This window comes from Calidris pugnax, unplaced genomic scaffold (assembly GCF_001431845.1).
Source record: "Calidris pugnax isolate Ruff unplaced genomic scaffold, ASM143184v1 scaffold404, whole genome shotgun sequence".
Taxonomy (NCBI): Eukaryota; Metazoa; Chordata; class Aves; order Charadriiformes; family Scolopacidae; genus Calidris; species Calidris pugnax.
This window is the reverse complement of record NW_015091151.1, coordinates 678,664-698,908: the sequence shown is the minus strand read 5'-3', so window position 1 is coordinate 698,908 and position 20,245 is coordinate 678,664. Positions and strand designations below refer to the sequence as shown.

Genomic DNA, 20,245 nt, shown 5'->3' with positions numbered 1-20,245 from the left:
TTCCAAGCCAGCAGGAATTCTTCTACCCTTGATAGAAAGTCTCAATCAACCAATATTGCTGCAGTAGTATAGCCTGAAGTAGAAAGACCACAACGTCCTACTTCTATCACACGTGGTACTCAAATCATGAAAAGCATCTTTGTTAACAACTATCACATGTTGCTTAAAAACTTGTCTTCTGTATTTGTACAGTATCTATTTCAATAGGACTTCCATCACCATTATAACAGGAAGATAAAAAGCTCAACTGAAGTTTTTGCTACCATGTATGTGATGACTGCAAATACTTTCATTTCATATCTACTTATTTAGTCAATAATCCAAATGCCGCAGTTTGCCACTACAGCAGGAAAAGGAATTATTAGTACTTATTTTTGTAACAATTATTCTGCAGACCACTGGCATTAGAACATACTTCATAGTGCTTTTTTTCACAATGGCCTCTCTGGCCATATTTAACTCACTTAGATTTAATTTCCAGCACCTTCATTCTAGCAGACCATTTGCAGTAGTTTTGATAAGGCAACACTTTGAAAGTAGCTAAGTGACTTCAGAACAAATGGATGTTCAGTGATGCTTCAACTCCCTTGCCTTCCCAAATGATTAAGAAGCTTCCAGAAGTCTTATTTAATATTTCCCTTGCCTGCTTCCTTGTGATTTAAGTGCAGAACACAAAATACATAAAAGAAAAAAACAAACAACACCACCTGCACCAGAAATCATCTGAGGGCTGCTATCAGAACAGGGAGCTTGGTTACAAAGTCCTAAATAACTGTAAGAGACCTTATCACGCTCCTCGAATTTGGGGTTAGCCTGTGTACTGTGGCTGGCAAGGAGATAACTTTTCTTTACAGCAGCCCACAGCATTGTGGTTTAGATTTGTGACCAAACCAGTGCTGATAACACACCAATGTTTCAGCTGCTGCTGAGTAGTGCTCACAACAGTCTCAAGGTCTTTTCTGTTTCTCACTCTGCCCCTCAGCAAGTAAGCTGGGGCGGGCAAGACTCTGGGAGGGTACACAGCCAGGAAGAGCTGACCCAAACTGAGCAAAGAGATATTCCATGCCACGTAACATCATGCTGAGCATTAAAACTGGGAAGTAGGATAATTTTTCCAAAGTAGCTGTGGCCCAGGGACTGGCTGGGCTTTGGTGTGATGGTGGAAGGTGGTGACTGATTTGTCTTTGCATCACTTGCTTTTGTTTCCTTTCCCCCTACCCCCACCCCTTCACTTATTAAACTGTCTTTGTTTCCACCCATGAGGTTTTTTCCTGCATTTGCCCTTCCAATTCTCTTCCCCGATCCTGCTGGAAGGAGGAATGAGTGAGCGACTGGGTGAGGGCTAACCTGACAGCCCAGGGACAGTTGGGTCACTGTGACAGTCACAGTGACAGTTGGGTTGACAGTGAGGGTCAACTCACCAGAGTGGAACACATCTTATTCAGGCAACAGACCACTCGTGATATGCTACTGCACATACCCCAGCCAAGCACTCCCAAGCCGTCTATCATGGTGGTGTGCGAGTCAGTGCCCACCACACTGTCTGGGTAGTAGTAGCCATCCTGATCCATCACCACTCTTGCCAAGTACTCCAAGTTCACTTGGTGGATGATCCCAGAGCCCGGCGGAATAATCCTCATGTTTTTAAAAGCCTGAGAGCCCCACTGAAACAGAAGGAATTGGAGTAAAAAATTTTCAGTGCACATGAGCACTGGACAAACTTTTGTTCATTGCACTTTTCCCCATGCAAATAGGATTAATTCTTTCGGTACCTTTAAGAATTCAAACCTTTCTTTGTTCCTTTCAAATTCCAGGTCCTGATTTTTTTGCAAGCTGTCTGATCTGCAAGTGAAAATAATCAGCTGTCAGAACCAAAAGCTTCCACCTGAAATTTATGTTTGGTCAAATACACCCAACCACTGAAAGAAAAGAAGACTTATTAGTTAATGTTAATACTGATCGATCTCATCTTTATAATCTCATTGCAGCTCTGAACTGCAGGCAACCAATGAAAAGGATTTAAGAAAGCTTAAGAGGTAATACCTGAAGTCTGGTGCAAATGTGAGCGCTAATCTGTGTATTATATATGTGGCAGGCCTCAAACTTGTAGCTTGGGAAAAACTACACTACATGTTAGAGCAGTGTGAAGTTTCCAACACCCAAATCAGAAGCAATCAGCAAAGCAGTAAAGGGAACTGGAACACAACTGCCCTGCAACTGCAGCTAAAAGAAGGTTATATAGCGTCACCTGAGGCCCCTGTGTTTCAAAGTAGACAGGGCCAACAAACTTTTAACTTGAACCAGCTGCCTAACTTAGGCCTGAAGAGTCTGAAAGAACTGAAGTGCAGGACTGGCCGATGTTCTCTCCACATATACATCAGCCTAATAGAAATAAAATAAGGCTGAGACAAAAAAAAAAAAATAGCAAAGAAATTATCTAAATGAAGTCCCAGATATTACTGATAACAAAAAATGAGTACTATTAAAATAATACAGAAGAATCATAATAGTTGATTTTGTCCTATGGTAAAGATTAAATCCCATCTTCTTCACAAAGAAACACTGTTTCCCAAAGATCCTAAAAAATGATGTGATGCAAATTAAAAAAAAAAAAAGTTAGGCATCTAATTTAATAGATTAGTGCTAGAACACCCATTACCCCAGAAATCAGACTTCAGATGATTATTTTTAACTTTGCATCTGCCTCTAAACTTAATCAGAATTGATAAAGCATCTCTAGAAAAAGCGTTAAAAGGGAGTTAATTTTCAACAGTTACGTAAGACAAAATTTTTGGCCCTTTTCCCCCTCTGCCAACTATGAAATGGCATCAGTGAGAATTTGTATCCTTACTAATCTATAGTTTAAAAAAACTAGGAAAAAAGCTATCTTTGTCTGGCAACATTTTTCTATGAAGCAGGTTTCACAATACATTTCTGCTCAGAATGTTTAGTATTTTTATGTTAAAGAAGCCTATAAATAGTGGCACTGAGAAAAGTGCTCTTTATGTTCTTTAATTTCCACTTTCTAGGAACTCCTTCTTTGCAAGGCTATAACTTAAGTGGCCTGCTTCAAAACTGTCTCCTTTAGAACACAATAAACACACAAAATATTTTAGCAGGCAAGGTAACTGCAGACCAGAAAACACCAGGAGTTTGGAAGATGGAAGGAAACCACCAAGAAACTTGTAATTGCAGGGTCTATTTGGAAAACTAGATCAGTATGCCCACGTTTAGTTACCATGGAGGGTAAAAGGAACCTTGTGCAGTGGTCTTGTATTCCATTGCGAGGTCTAGGGAGTGCTGATCTCTTTGTAGCATGCTGAGGACCCAATAGAATCATAGAATGGTTTGGGTTGGAAGGGACCTTAAAGATCACCGAGTTCCAACCCCCCTGCCATGACCAGGGACACCTCCCACTAGACCAGGTTGCTCAAAGCCCCATCCAGCCTGGCCTTGAACACTTCCAGGGATGGGGCATCCACAACTTCTCTGGGAAACCTGTTACAGTGTCTCACACCCTCACAGGAAAGAATTTCTTTCTAGTATCTAATCTAAATCTCCCCTTTCAGTTCAAAACCATCATCCCTCATCCTATCACTCCACTCCCTAATAAAGAGTCCCTCACCACCTCTCCTGTAGGCCCCCTTCAGGTACTGGAAGGCTGTTATAAGGTCTCGCTGGAGCCTTCTCTTCTCTAGGCTGAGGAACTCCAACTCCCTTACCCTGTCTTCTTAGGAGAGGTCCTCCAGCCCTCTGATCATTTTCATGGCCCTCCGCTGGACCCATTCCAAGAGGTCCATGTTCTTCCTGTGGTGAAGACTCCAGCGCTGGACACAATGCTCCAGGTGGGGTCTCACCAGAGCAGAGTAGAGGGGCAGAATCACCTCCCTGGACCTGCTGGCTACGCTTCTCTGGAGGCAGCCCAGGATGCAGTTGGCTTTCTGGGCCACCAGTGCACATTGCCAGCTCATGTTAAGCAGCTCATCCATGAGCAGTCCCAAGTCCTTCTCTTCAGGGCTGCCCTCCAGCAGCATTGTGTTTCTTTCCTGTACTTATAGAAGCCATACAAATGAGCATCTTCTGCTCTTCTGTATGGAGGCACTGAACTCACAAAGAGTTCCTCAGAACTGGGCTAGGGCAGCTCAGGTCTGTTCTTAAATAAATAAGGAGATATTCTGGTTTGTCCTTTCTAAAAAGCCTTCTGGGGTCAAGAAAGTGCATGTGGAAAAAAGCTATTTCTAGGCAACTAATAATAATGCAGTATTATTATGGAAAATTATGATCACCGCAGGTCTGGACTGAGCTTGTTTCCTTTAACATTTAGTCCAGGCTTGCGCTGCTGAGATGCACCACAGAAAAACCAAAATTCCCCCATCTAATTCACAGCAACTGATACAACAGTCTAACCTAAACACTGCTTAGAGTCTAGGGCGTTGTAGTCCAAATGCTAGGAGTATCACCGATGGAACTACCTTTATTATCAGTAACTGGATCCATTAAGAAGGGTTATGTTTTGTATCCTTACCGCCTGTTAAAATCAACCTGGATGGAGTGATCTATCACTAGATCAGCAGGACAGATAGGATTGATTTTTTCAGGGTCGCCCCCAAGTTTCTTCACAGCATCACGCATTGCAGCAAAGTCAACCACAGCAGGCACCCCACTAAAAGAAGAGAAATAGGCAAGGTGAAACAATTCGGAAATGAAAAAAATAGCAAAACACACACAACTGAGATCCTGAGATGCAGAACAGACTCCTCCTGTCCCATACAAAGCAAACTGCAGCCTTGCCCTGAGTCTTGGGGTCATTACTCTATGGTAGAGACAGTACCCTTGGGAAAACACAATCAGAAGAGCAGAAGGGACTGAACTGTATCTATATCCTGAGCACTGTAAGAATGAAAAGCTAAAACCAAAATATATCAAGTAACAGAAGAGGTTTAACATGCTTGGCTGGGAATCTGGAAACTTAGTCCTAGTCAGCATTCCTTTGGGACCTTGAACTGGTTTCTCTTCTTTTGCTCTGTTCTCTCTCTCCTCCCCATCTATTTAAAAAATAAGGCGGGGGGGGAAGAAAACAATAATGTCCTTTCTTTGATTCTTTGCTATGTTTATTTAGCTGATTTTAAGGCAAGGGTCATCTCTTCGAAGTTTTGCAAAGCACAGGAGAATCTTCTCCATAATTAGGGCTGTTTGGTACCTTTCACACTTCAACTAAAACCTGTGAGAGCCGGGCAACAGATTTCTTAAATTACAAAGGACATGACTACAAAATACCTTTGCAGAATAACTATTTTCAGTTCAGTATTTTCAGAAGGGGATTTATCTGCCCTGGCAGATCATTGGACAAACATGAAAGGCAGAAATAAGATGTACAATTCATCTTCACAAACAAATTCTTTTACTTACAACTGAAAAAAGACCTTATATCACAAATGACACTCAAACAGCACATTTTCAGGTTATGGGTCAACATTCACATTTCTGCCTTCTCACATATCTTATGATAATCCTGCAAGCCCTTGAACTCCAAGTGACTCAGAAAAAAGTTAATAGACCTTTTTCTCTATGTTTCTATGTCTCTTTCTTCCAAATCGATTTTAAAATCCCTAAATTAAGCCTGCCTTCCTAAGTAAAGGTAGGTAAACTATGCAAAGGGTCTAAGTAATGCACTTTGAGAGTCTTTTGTCCACCCACCAATTCCAGCCCAACTTTAGTCATAAGCAAACCAAAAGTAGCAACCAGAAGTTCTGGCACTTCAACATCCGCCTTATCTAACAGATCATACACATTTCCATATTTAATTTAACAAAGCTTCTGGTGCTTCTCAGCACATACATTCTCAGCTTCTACTGAGGTATGTACTGCCATCAGTTTGGGAAACCCTCTTGCATACCAGCCAATCTGATTTTGCTGGCTACTGAGACAAAATGAGCTGTCTGTGATGTGCCCCTAAGGATCTGGCATCATTCAGTCACCCACCGAGAACACCAGGTTTCTGCAAGAGCAGTCCAAAGCAGTGAGAGTTTAGGTTTTCAAGTCTGTTTATAAGGAAACTATCACAATTTCACAATATATCAGAAACAATCTAAGAAGTGAAAAAGCTTTGTAATTCCCACAGAATTTTACCTTTAAAATCCTCAGTGTTTACAAAAACAAAAAGAAAAAAAGGCCCAAGCTACGTAACCTTGACATGACTAACTGATGTTGTTCAGCAGTTTGAAGCAATTTGTTGTCCCAGGACACGAATATTCCACAGAAAATAGCAAATGCTATTATGCTCCCTAGGTGGATTTGGGGAAAGCAAGGATGGGAGGAAGGGAGTGCAAGAGTTATTTTCCCAGCTTACAAACGTTATGCAATTGAAAAGGAACAGACACAACAGCCATCTACAGTCTTAGAAGAACTCAGGATAATTACAGAATGATCAGATCTAGGAAATTCAATAATTCAAATCCAGGACATGTGAATGTAATTGTTGTATGGCTTCTGGAAAGTTGCCAAAGCCACCTTGTCCAAAAGATCCCACTTTGGAGCCTGTTCAAGAGCTCGTTTTTCATGAATGCAGCTGCTCTGCAGACTTACAGGCCAATTTTTTAAAACTCAGCAGGAGATAAGGGGCAAGAAAGAAGTGCAGTAACAAAAGGAACAATGTTTGCTTGAAGATTTGGCTTCCTCTGTGCTTCAGCTTTTTCAAATGTTAACAACAGCTGGTGGGTAAAAAATAGCTAGGAAATTGCCACTTTTTTCAATTGAGGTTTTGCCAATTTTTTCTAATATCTTAGGAGTTGAGCTGTACTGGATCTGCAGCACCTGGCCAACCTTTAGTAAAATGCAAAACAGAAGGTATGTTACTGTTCTGAGAAATAAAATCAACTGTCGGCTTAGCATAGGGCTTACCACAGATGAACTAAACTCTCTTACAAAGGCAGAGGACAAAGGTACAAAGGACAGTGGACTTACAAGCCAAATTAAAAAGTTAGAAGTTACTGTTCCATCTGAAAATTGACTTCCCGCATCTATCACAGACTATTACATGCTGACACATAGGGATTAACCACACTGCAATAACAAGACTGAGTTTTCAGAATTGATTTGCTAGGGATCTCAATTCGCACTTCTGGGAAAAAATAGATGTTAAGTTTTTCAACAGCAGAGATAATATTGACTTGCAATACGTCCATCTATTTTCCTCTCCTATGTTGTGAAGAGTTTTATAAAGATATTTATTTCTCCATCCCAGAAGCACTTCATTTAATGTTTTTATCACCAGCATTTGCCTCTCCAAGTGTTGTCTGTAGCATGACAATCAGGAAAGCTGGAAAAGGTCTTTCCAAATATTTCACTGCTATTCTTTCCCTCAGCTCACCCGTCCACACCAAGCTGAGCATTGCCGCACTTTTAAGAGCCCCTCTTTCTAGCTCTGAAGAGCATCAGACTCACGTGAAGTCTTGCAGAATAACTCTTGCAGGCTTAAACGGAACTTCAACATTCTTGTGTTGCACCACTTTCCAGTTGAGAATATTCTCAACATCTTCCTTCTTCACTAGGAACTCATCACAGTTACGAATCGCTGCTTCCAAGAGGACTCGAATAGAAAAGGGCAGGCGTGCTGCATGGGTAAGAGGCAAGAAACAAATTCAGTTTTTACCTTAGGGCATATGTCAGCAAGTGCAGAATTCCACATCTGGGGCAGACAGGTCGTCAAGTGCTGTCCTTGTATTCTCACAAGGCTTTATCACAAACCATCAGACAGCCTTGTCCACTCCAGCTAACTGACCTGTTCCACTCATTTCTTTGAGCAGATTTATTATCTCAGTCCCTGTGAGACAGCAAGACGTCTTTGCTGAAAGAACTCTTTTCCACAGCTCTTCCAACCTGCACAGCAATATTACTCTGCAAACACACTGTGCTCACCTCGTTTCCTCTCACTCTTGCCACTGAACAGAGTCATATAAATGCACTAGAAAACCGCAATTTTCTACCTGACATGTTGGAAAGCATAGCTTCAGTGGTCTCGGAAGTCTCTTCTCCTCCAGACATGGAGAATGAAACAGAACAGCAGTAAGACTGTGCATCTGCTAATATTCTTTTATTTCAAGACAGAAACACTTACAGAAGATGACACAAAATTAGAGTAGCACTGACAACTTTACTACAAGCAATAGGTGTGAAGAAAAAAATAAAGTTCCTCTGAACTTCCTCCCCTGGTCCACTGTAATAATAGGTGTTTCATTTCCTCTCATAATATTTACAGTCAAAAATCTCTTGAGAAGTTGTTCCCAGCTTTCTATACAGGGCTGCCAAGATACGAAAGTTGACTTAATCACAGCAAGACCTGATTCCTGCTATCATAAAATAAACTCAACTATTATTCAAGGAACGGTTATTCAGAACTATTTGGAGGGTTTTTGATTGATTTTTGTTGGGTTTGGTGGTGGTCTCAGGTTTTCTTTAATCTTCTCCCCCCACACACACACACCCTTCCCACCCCGTTCTTCCGCTGCCAAGTTATTCCCTTTTTCTGCTGGACAGTGAGAATTGTATCCTTTCTTCTTTAAAGAATCTCTGGTTTATCACTCTTGGAATCCTGGAATGGATCAACTGATAATACCATACATTTATTTATCTATTTCTTAAGACTCATCTCTACTTTTCACACACCAAGTCTGACATTGATTTCACTGTCTGAGCCTGCAACAGATAGGCATTGCTGATGCTTAGAGAAAAAAGTTCCTCCTCTTGCTTCCTGAATTCTTCTTAATCACCTGCTTCCTTTCTGAAAGAAGAAAAATACCTAACAAAGACAACTCTAAGTTACAGATACTCGCTTTGCAAGTCAGTGACACGGACTGTAAGATTTTTAGCAGTGCCACATGGAAGATTCCCAAGTACATGCACAAAGTGTCAGAAGAACTACAGAAAAAGCCACAGAAAGTATTTTCTACCCACCACTCCTGGATGATTCAGCCATATCAGTGTTAGGTTCTTTCCAGCCTGTCACAGTAGCACAGCAGCATATGAGAAAACTTGTGCTCTTAGTTTTGCTTAGTCATTCTCAACCACTCAAGAAAAACAAGACTGTTGTGTGCACAGCATGTTGAGAAAACAATACTGTGACCATGCCAGTATTTCTGTAGTTTTAAATTTCCAGAATTAAGTTTTGCTAAAATTTTGTTTTCAAGAACCATCTTTTGAATTAATAGTTTTGTCCAGAGACCAAATATCATCCAATGCTGCAATATCTCTTCAGGTTCTGTTCATCAGTGATAATAAAATGCTTTCCTTATGTTGTCAACATACCGTATCTCACATCTTCCAATTTGCTCAGATTAAAGAATTTCTTCAGAGGTTGTTTAGGGTCCAGTGGCTCCACAATCCGTACAAAAGGGTTGCTCATGGTTATACAAGACCCTTAGTGTCCCTAAAACACAAAAGAAAAAAAATCAAAGCCATTTTCACATCATCTGTCCCGCATGTGAAGTATACATCCCATAGTCCCACAATGTATCTGTCCCACATAGAAGGTCTATACCAGGCAAAAAGGTACTGCACAGTCTGTGTTAGTCATGCCCTTTCCCCTACAAATCTACTTGTAACACGCTATCAGAAATAAAAGGTCTGCAGGAAGATAAGAGCATTGTGAAAAATATGGACAAACCACGTGGTTTACAAAGGAAATTCAATATCTGCACTACTCTCTTCTTTATGCTGCTTCTAGGCAGCCTTTTGTGCTGCTGTGACCCACAAACTACCACACGACAATGTGGTCCCATTTCTTAAGTGGCATTGGTCTAAAGCTAAACAGACAGGCATTTTCATTCAAAATTTAAAACAATTTAACTAAAACACAAAACTCAATAGTTTTACTTGAGCCAGAAAGTGCTACAGACTAAGATTACAAACCCTGACTATCAGAGACACAAGGAACTCTCCTGATTTCAGGAAGATTCATTAGGGTCACCACCAAAAAAAAAAAAAAAAAATTAAAGTAGACCCTATTGTAAGCATCATTTTAGTTTGAGATCTTTTCCTTTTTTTGTGGCTATCCTAATGGCTTACTGCAGAAAGTATTCCACTGGGACCTGGGACTTTTAGGGTTCACTTATATAAAGTTAAAGTGCCCTGAGATATTCCAAGTATCAATGACAACTAGCATAGAGGGGTCTATATTCACTCTAGAAACATCTCTTCAGTCCCAGGAAGCGTTAATTGCATGCAAACTGCCTAATGGAACAGTTCCTAGGACACTCTTAAGACCTGAACTCTGCTCTTTTGTGAGCACTGCCTTAGGACAACACATTCCAAGGAGCAAGCTAAAGATTTAATAGTAAGGACAATTCTCTTCCAGTGCCTGGCAACATTCCCAGTCACGATTAAAATTTTTTTTAGAAGAGAGAGAATCACAGGTTGGATTCCCAGATCTCTTGTTTTCCCACAGCACTGTTCCTGTCTTCGCTGAAGTAACATTACGTTCCCTTACCCCAGATTTTCAAACAAAAAAAGACCCAAACCCAACAAGCTATGAGACATGCATCCTTTCACAGGCCTTGGAGACTGGTGCAAAGGGATGCACAAAGCCCAGCATTTGTTAAAAAAAGTTAAGGCCAAAGAGTGAATTAATTCATCTCACATGTCAGTTTCATTGACTGTTCAGGGAATACTACTATATGCAATACATTTGTGGGGGATTTTTAAAGTATTCCAGCACAAATCATATTTCATGTATTTTGAAGACAATAGCCAAGTCAGAAGTTAGATTGAGATGAAGCAAAAATGGTGACAAAGGAAGGCCCAAGGTATAAAGCAGCAACATACTGTAAAAGAAAGGAAAAAATCCAGAATTCTGTCAAACAAAACAATGGAAGTTTCTAGTAAAAAAGCTGAACGCCCAGGGAAGGCAGAAAGGTAAGCAAATTAACAGACTGCAAACACCACCCCCCTAAACGTATCACTCTCAAATTCCCATCTACAAGTTATTTTCTGAGATTCCTTTTCCCAGCTTCGCACATAGCCATTCTGCACACGAGCCCATCAAGTTTTAGGTGCTGTCTTCTTTAACAACTCAGCTATTCCTCTTCTAAGCAAACTCTGTGCTTCTACGACCGATCATGATCAAAATAAACTGCTTCCTTCCTCTCCTTGGCAGCTATGCTCCTGATGAGCTTTATTTTCTGCCTTCCAAGCTGAGAACTTTATTTTATGCACAGCCACTTCTCATGGGAAAGTGTAGGGGTAGCTGAAGGTAGAAAACGCTGGGATATTCCCTGACAGATAAAGCAGGAGATCATTACTTTCATAGGACCATAACGAGCCCACTGTACTCAGTTCACATTTTCTCATTTAAGTATAAATTGCAGCTCTAACATTTCCCACCCAAGTAAGCATCTTGGCAAACCACAGCAGCAATTCAGGATGCTGTGACACATTATCTACTTGTTACCATTTCTTTGCCAGCCATCACCCTCTGCCCTGAACATGGCTTTTTTAGTTCACAGTATGAGATACTTCAGTACGGACCTGCTTTCATCAGTGAGTTACAGATTAGGAGGTTAATATGCCAAACCCTGGGGTGACCAAAGCCTAAACACTGACCAGCCTGCCTGGTCACACTGATAGGACCAAGCCTGTTAGAACCTTGCAACCATCTAGAAATTCCCCCGCAAAGAGGTCGAGTATTTAGAAAAAATGCCAACTTGCATCAGTGTGGTGGCAAATTTCACAGAGCCAGAGAAGCCTCACTCTTACCAACTATTTCCAGACAGTAAATTATAAACCAAGTGGTCACAGCACAGAGCTTAAGCTAACGATCTGTCGCAAACATGCAAGTGAGCAATACTCGGCCAACTGAGTACACTGATTTATTTTTTTTTTAACTAATCATTGCAATAGATACAGATTAACTTGTGATTGCAGCACAGAGTATTTATTGAAGTCTTGCAGGCAGCGAAATGTAAATATGCAGGCAGGCCAGCAGGCAGGGGAGCACACATCTGTCAGCCCAGGGCCGGCGCAGGGCCACGTGCATTGACCATGGCCACCGCCACGCCACCATGCTAATCGCCCAGCACACCTACCAAAGAAACCACTTGATCTTCAGCCTAAAACCCACAAACCCGCTTGCCTGGAGGTCATATCTGAAATGGAATTCCACACCGGTGGCCCTCAGGAAGACAGAAGTACAGATTAAGAGGTTTCTAATGATAACGGCCACGCACACAAGCTGTGCTCATCCTGGCCTTGGAAAACAGCAGCAGCCCTAATCCAAACTATACCCCCTCTGCAATGATCCAGACACACGTTCTTTGGTGTTTGTGCAATTCTGGGCACAGCCCTAGGACTCCAGGGGTTTCAGCTGACTGAAATCTATGAAAATGGTTCAAGTGGGGAGATTAGAAAAAAGAAACAATGGAACAGCAGAATCTCATTACTGGAACCTTCTCAGAGGGTTGCATGATTTGTACTTTTCCTAAAGTGTACCAAAAAAACAATAGCTTTATTTCAGCCCTTCCTGTGCCTACTAATACAGTTCTGTGAACACTGATAATTTGACTCATACTAGTGCTAATCATCTTTAAGGTATCTACACTTTTAAACTATCCACACTGCTCTCCACTCAGCGTGTCACACCAACGCAGCTGCTTCGCACTGTGCCGCCCAGCTCCATCTCCTAGCAGAGCATGCCTCCCATTCGCCCCCAGGCTGCCCACCCACTCATCACAGAAGGTCTGTCTGATGGTTTTGCCCTCCTCCACCTCCACTTCTCTCTGCCCCAGAGAAGCAAAAGTGCAGAAGGATTTTAACTTATTTGGAGGAGGTTGTAACTTTCCAAATATAAAAAAAAAAAAAAGGGAGAAGCTGTTTTTTGTGCACGCAACGCTTGCCCTTCAGAGCAGAGAACAGAGCCTTGGCTGTAACAGCTGTTCCATACTGACTGTACTACCCCTAGACGCAACACAGGAGGCTTCAAATTCCTGTGGCAACACAAGTGGTACGCTGTGATATTCTTAACAAAGCATTTGCACCAGCAAATTCCGAGTACAACAACGTTCCTCACTTCGTCTGTACGGAGCGGGTGAGCAAACTCAGCTTTTACCATGAGAGCTCAGATGCTTACCAGCGACAGGAGATCAGTGCAAAAATGCCTACTGGCTGTCCTCAGTGTGCGGATCTCTGCGGCGGCCTGAAGACCACACCATCTGGTGATCATTACATAGGATCCTTGGGCACAAGCCCAAGGGGACAGAAGAGAAAAGGTGTCTGTACCCTCCTCTTTCCTTGTCCTCTCTTCTAAGTTAATCAACTAAATCAAACATACTCAAAGCACATTAAAGTCTCATGCAGATCTCCACAACAAGGATTAAAGCATGTAACTTGAAGTAACTTTTTTTTTTAAAAAAACCCACCAATATTCATGGGAGATTTAAACATCTGTTCATTTCAAATCTTAAGTTGATGTAACTTTTCTTGAGTACCCAACATAAACACAGTACTACTCACATCACAACATATTCTCTTGGAAAATGACTCAGTTCGGTAATTGAGGCACTATTCAAAGCATGTTTTTGATTGACTTTGTGCCTTGGACTCTACTTCAGAACCCTTTAAAAGCTGCAGTGTGACTTGGAACAACTTCAACAAGCTGAAATTTTACTGAGATTAATGGAACTGAGAAAACACCTTGATATATCCTGCAGTTTTGCACTTGCAGAAATTATCTCATGCAGACCATAGAGAGGAAAAAGGTATGCTGTTTAGCCTCCCACAGTACCCCAGAAAGAATCTGAAGACACCAAGCTGTTCTAGACATCACTTTAATATATTATTCTACTCTCTTCGAGCTGCAGGAGAGCCTGAAAGCAAAAATGAATACAGCTAATTAGGCTAAAAGCAATCATGTCTTTCACACAACTAAAAAAAAATATATTTTTTAAAAGCTTAACTGCTTCTATCTTCAGCTGTTGTACCAGATCAATACCAGCTACAATATTGTTTTGAGGTTTTTTAGGGATCTCAGGGGAGCCCACTCATCTCTCACTATCCAGAATAACTGAAAACATTATCACATGGAATACTTTTCTGCTAAAATACATGCCGATATCTGTAGTACATGACGTAACAATCACATTTATTACAGAAGTGCCCAAGGACAAACCAAGGACACAGATTTATTTTGTTTGACCTGAAGAAAAAAAGAAAAAAAGAGCCTCTGGATGAGACAACTTTTGTCTAAGCTTCAGGCCATAAACTAGGAACAGAAAAGGCACAGTCATTCAGCATTTTAGTACAGGCATATTAATTCCACTCAGGGAAAGGGAACATGCCTCCACCACTGCCTTTTCTAATTAATCTTTGGTTTCTTAATTGTTGTCTTTCAAATTATGGGAGGGTGCCTACATTATTAACAGGAAGAGTTTATTTTAAGCATCTATTCATAAAACTAAACACCTAATAGCTTGACTAAAACAGATTTCAAGTACTAAAAGCTCTTTTTCCTGGAGAGTGGCTAAAATCTTAGCCACCGCAGGGAAGCACACATTCAGCACAGGAGCAGTTTCATTTGAACACTCTACCAGATGCTAGAAATGCTAGAAAAGGTTACACTCAGCCAAAGCAAAGATGGTATTTTATCAGCCATCAAGAAAAAGGGGAAGGCTCAGACTTGCCGGTACTTGCAGGAAATCTGTGAAGAAACTTGCAACTGAAAATGGGGAAAAGGAGAGGTGAGCTGGTAGGACTGCTATGATAAAAGCCCTCGCCTGGTGTTGAGGCAGAAGACATCAGGAACACTCATGGCCTTCCTTGGCAAATACAGCACTTTCCACTCCTGCTGAATCTGATCTTACCACCTTCCATTGCTATTACCATTCCTTCTCCTGCTCCCCCAAGTTATTTCCCTTAGTTTTGTTAATTCAACTGATTGACATCGTGTGTGTGTGTGCGTGTGTATCCATACTTAGCTACCAAGTATGTGATAAGCACCTCAAAATAGCAAGAGCAAGTAACTAAAAAAAATAAAATCTAAGGGGAGCTGAAGCAGAGCAGCAGGCTACTGAGTTGCAAATCCATAAAGACAATACAGAGCATGCATATACTGACATTACTAAAATTACATATAGCTGAACTGCACTTAAACTGAGGGCTGTTGCCGGGCTCCCCAACAGAAAATGAGTCTCTGTAACTTACACAGGTCTTCTTGTGGTTTCACATTCTACTCCACAATTACTCCACAAAACTTCCAGTTTACCTAAGTTATAGATCACTTAGCTACGAACAAAGATCTCTTAGTAGGTCCAGCACGTAGGAAAGTCTGTCCTATCGGAATCGCAGCGTGCTCTATTTAAAAGCAAGGAAGGAAAATATCCACATTAACCATGTTGCCAAAAGTCTGCATTTTTGATATGGAAAGACAACCTCTCCAATCTTAGTCAAGCGTCTGCAGCAGTAAAACTTTGGCAAATAAATCCATCCATAATTTAAGACAGTTTAGGAAATAAACTAATACAGGTATTTGTCTGGTAGAAAAAAAATGTAGTTTAAATATCCAAGTTGCCTAAGAAAAACGTTTTTGTTACCCTGGGAAGAACATCACTACCACAACAAAAACACACATACACACACATACAAAAACTGGCAAGAAAAACCCAAACAAAAAAACAAAAGCCCCCACAAATGCCCCCAGCATTTGGATAGAGCTCAACACCGCTACTAGAACAAGCAGAGTCTTGTTTTATAATGTATCTAGCTATAATTACTTTTGGATGCACATAGGCCAGATGAGTACAACTACTGTTGCAATAAACACAGGTCTCTTGTTTTAAGAGAAGCTCTTACTATTTAACACTTACTCTACCTGTGACAGATAAGGCCACTCTAAGAGAAATACACAGTGCTGTATTGCTGTAAGCAGTTGGTGACGAGATTTCGGTGCTAACAGAGATTTGAGAAAGAATCTTTGTGTTTCTCTGTTACACAGAGATGTCCATCATTATGTATAGAACCTTAAAGAGAAGTCCACTAACAATTTGACAACTGAGCAACTATTATGCTGGTATAAACTACACCACTATTGCACACTGGAAGAAAATGCACTAATGCATAAAGGAGGTCTTTTTAAACCCTCTCTAAACAAAGTTTCAGGAAGCACCTTCCAACTTCAACGCTCAAGAGGAACTCCGTACTGAACTCAAACAGGACTCTGGATTTCATACTTTACTGCTTTCTCCTAATGCCTAAAACCTTGACCACAATGTTAAAATATTTATTTATTCAGAGCTATATTTATTCAGTGCTATGCTTCCAGTGCGCTGACAGGTTATGATTATTCCTATAATCTATATATTTAATAGGCTGTCGTAAGCCTTCTGACCATTTCACTTTGTTAGCAGTGCTGTATTGCACATAAGGGAATTGAAGATTTAGTTCAGAGATCAAGCTTGTGAAATCAAACCTTCAGGTCTTAAAGTACCTCCAGCTCCAAATGAGCTGCAAGTTTAGATGCGTGCCCAATTCCAACATGTGGATATTAAACTCCAGCAAGTCATCCCTCTGGAAAGCCAAATGCCACCTTCTCCATCACTTCAGCACAGTTAGTTCACTTAGTGCTTAAGGGACAGTCAAAGCACTTCTCTCATATACATCTCGCCAGCTTTTGGTGAGCCAGGCAAGCACACATATGTAGTACCCTCAGCCAGCCTCTGGAATGCAATCTAGCCTTACAGTGAACAAAATCCAGATCCTAATTAAGCAGGCATAAGTGTTAAGGGAATGCTGTGTCAGCAGACTCACCATTAAGTGTCCTAGTTAAAAAATAGAGACTAGTTTTCTTTTTGGTGCAGGAAAATGAGCAGTATTATGCCTGAGAATACAGGGAAGTTTATTTGGAGGCTACAGAATGCTGAAAAATGAAGCCTTGGATATTTTTTCCCCCTGAAAGAGCAACTCTGAACTTTAACCTACTTCCTACCTCCGTACAAACTTGCTGCTCATTTCCCCTATGTTAGCAGTCTTAGACTGTTCATTAACAAACACACACCACCGACCAATTTTAACAAAGAACAAGCTTCCAGTGTTAGTAGGAAAAAAAAAAAAAAGTAATAAAGAAAAAAATCCAGCGCAACACACAGAAACACGTTCCAACTGATAAGTTAATACGGAAGCGCTGCAAGAAGTCTGGGATACAGCGAGTGCCATAAGTGTGTACAAAGGTTTGGTCTGAAACTTGCTTTCAATTTCAGTAGGCAGGATTAAGAGACCTCTCAGCATTGGTCTGTTGGTTTCAAATGGCTCATATGAAGGGGGTAAGGAATGCTGCAGAGGTGCAGGGGAAAGGGAAACAAAATGGAAGTGCCATGGATCAGCCCTCTAATCACGCCATTACCACGGCACCAGCTCTGTAAACTGCTGTCTCTGCACCCCCAAAAAACTCTTTTTGTGCAACTTACCACCTGAACTGTTTCAAAGCTACCGAAGATATGTAGGTGGAAGGAGTCCTTTCAGGATGAAGAACTGATGAGAGGATTACTACTGTTGTGAAATAAATCTGGCATTGTGGGTGAAGAGTCCTAACTTTTCATGCTGTTTCAAGACAAATCCTGGATTTGTGCTCTGGAAACAATGGGAAATAATTTTCTCACAACAAAAATTGCTGCCTGCAACCTCAGCAGCTATTAAGCTATTTGTGTAGATGAATCCAGCTTTCAAACGCCCCTGGCTTCAATCTACAGAAGAACAAGTGTGTATCTGATAAGATTTCATCAATTCCAACTAGCTGTTACCGGAGTTTACTAGCCAAGCTCCCTGGGGAGGCAAATTAAGTATCCACGGAACATTTTTAATTCAACTGGCTTTTTCACAACAGTTTGCCACAAAAAGGCTGGGGAGGCAGGGGGAACCCAACAAAAAACCCAATCAAAACTAAACACCTTCTTTCACAGGCATCTGGAGTCCTGACCATAAAATTGTGGGATGACACAATTCCTGTGAGGATGTGCCAAATACCTAGAGGAAATCTTTTGAACTAACCACTCCGTAAGACAGTACGGAAGGCAAGAACCCTGAAAAATTCTTACCTCCTACTCACACAAACAGAGCAGACTGGAAATGAAGACTCCTCTCTACCTTCCCTCTGTTTCAAAAGAAGGAAAGGGACCACACTTCAACTCCTGTCCTTCCAGTGATCTTAAATGGATCATTACTCCAGGGAGGGACAAAATTTCCAGCTATTATGAGGTGAAATCCTACAGTGAGAGTCTACATTGGAAAACACTAGCGAAAGAGATTTGCTGCTACTCTTACTATTTAAATATTAATACTATTTCTTCTGTGGTCTTCTGCAATTAATGTTTCAGCCCTTCCACCATTACTATAAAAACTTCATTGAATAATATCAAAATGGGAGTGTATTATCCTCTGGCTAAAGGAAACCAGACCAAATTGCAAATATGATATGACAAAAAATGCAGTTTGGAAGCCCTACAGTCTTCAGTTCAGCAGTAGTCTGCACGACATACTCTGCAAGGCACTGCTAAGGGATCAGACTCCCTCATACACCAAAAACCTCTACAGAAATTTCCTCTAGAAGTCCAGGATGAGTAGAGTATTGACAATTTTCCAAATAGCTCCTCACACACACACCACAGATCCTGGAGGGCACAAGAGTCAGCTGCACTTCCTACTCTATGCACATTAAATTCCTCTTATTTTCTTTGAAGAAGTAACAATCCCCAGAAGTTTATTAGGACATTCTGATGCAGTACAATTGCTTTTAAGCAAAGCAATACTAAATAAACATTCCAGTGTTAATATTTCTCTAGGGTGGTCTTCCTTTACCTCGGTATAGTGGATTGATAATGAGCCAGTCTGAACAATAGCAACAGCACTCAGTGCTCTGAGATATTAATTCAATTCCAGTTGTTTGGAGAGAGAATCCTCTGTTTTAGACCAAGTTTCCTGCTAATACTAAAGAATAGCGAATTCCAGATCTCCCTGTCTTTTACCCCCCCCTCCCTCCCACCTATGCTAGCTTTAGAGCTGGAAACCAAGTATCAAAGTACAACTTCCAGTTAAAAAATAAGAGGGAACCGTGGTGGTGTTATGAAACACGGCGATGTGCTGAACAGACACACAGAGACTAATCTGAGCGCACACCTAATCCAGGTCCTGCAGCCGCAGCCCTCAGCCAGGTGGCTACAAGGCAAATACCTGTGCCACAGCCTCCATGGCTGTTGCCCTGACGGGGCACGTGCACCTGCCATCCCTGCCCCGAACGCAACACAGAGGATTTTGTCACCCAAAGCAAAGAAAAACATCAAAACCCGTCACTTCACCTTAATACAGGCTTTACCTTCTAACTGCTTTCCTCCCGTCCCTTCTCTGTCGTACCTACTCACCTTATGGTTTTATTGGGCTTTTGGGGTTTTTTTTGCAACACAGCAGGGTCGCTGCGTGCAGTGTGCGCTATCCTCTGCTGGTGAGACACCACCGAGATACCAACAGACACGCCTGGAGCTGTTTTCCAGCAGGAGGGCTAATGGAAAAGCTCAGACAAGGACAGGACAGCACACAACTTCTCCTCCATTCCCGCTCCCCTCCTCAAGCTGCAGCTCTTCTCCCTTCTCAGCGCTGCCGAAGCCGAACCCTGTACCTGCTGCCAGCAGGTCCAACGCCAGCGCCCCCAGCCACCCGGCTTGGGCCACCCGGGCCCGGCCTGCCGCCCCGCTCCCTGCCCCCTTGCAGCCCCGATGCTGCCACCGAGCCGCCCGCAGAGCCGCTTTCCGACAGCCGCCTTCCTCCCGCCCCACCGAACAGCTCCGACGGCCCCTTCCAGCCCCCACCCCGGGAGCCGGGCCCCGCCGCCGCCGCCCCGACCAGGCCTATCCCTTCCTTGCCGCCGATCCCCGCGCTCCGCCCGGGCCCGCACCCGCCTCCGCTCTCCCCGGCGGGGCGCCCCTCAGCCCCCCACCTTCCCCCGCAGCCGGCAGGGTCCGGCGCCGCCGCGGCGAGGCGAGGCGTGGGGGTGAGGAAGGTGGGAAGCGGCTTCCAAGCTCCCAAGGCGCCGCCGCTGCCGCCGCCACCGGGAAGGGGGGAAGCAGGGCGGGCGAGGCCCGCACTCACCGGGGAGCGAGGAGGAACGGACAGCCGCTGCTGGCCGTCAGGAGCCGCCGGGCGCAGGGAGGGAAGGGGCGGGGGCGGGCTGGCTCCACCCCTCCGCCCTCAAGGCCGGCCGCGGCGGCATGGCGGCCCG

The 20,245-nt window shown here is 42.6% G+C and overlaps 1 protein-coding gene across 2 annotated transcripts in view; it reads right to left on the bottom strand.

Moving 5' to 3' along the window:
* The window catches only part of ACO1 (aconitase 1), a 35,568-nt gene extending 15,323 nt beyond the window's left edge, over nt 1-20,245 (bottom strand). The window contains exons 1-6 of one of the 2 annotated variants that reach the window (XM_014959226.1): nt 20,116-20,245; nt 9,304-9,424; nt 7,444-7,612; nt 4,526-4,663; nt 1,773-1,842; nt 1,481-1,664 (exon numbers count right to left, since the gene is read on the bottom strand). In XM_014959226.1, the coding sequence (XP_014814712.1) occupies nt 1,481-1,664; nt 1,773-1,842; nt 4,526-4,663; nt 7,444-7,612; nt 9,304-9,400 (658 nt within the window). In that variant the 5' untranslated portion in view covers nt 9,401-9,424; nt 20,116-20,245. Of the gene's footprint in view, nt 1-1,480; nt 1,665-1,772; nt 1,843-4,525; nt 4,664-7,443; nt 7,613-9,303; nt 9,425-19,963; nt 20,094-20,115 lie in introns of those variants that run through there. The other variant, XM_014959227.1, reaches the window with a different exon arrangement.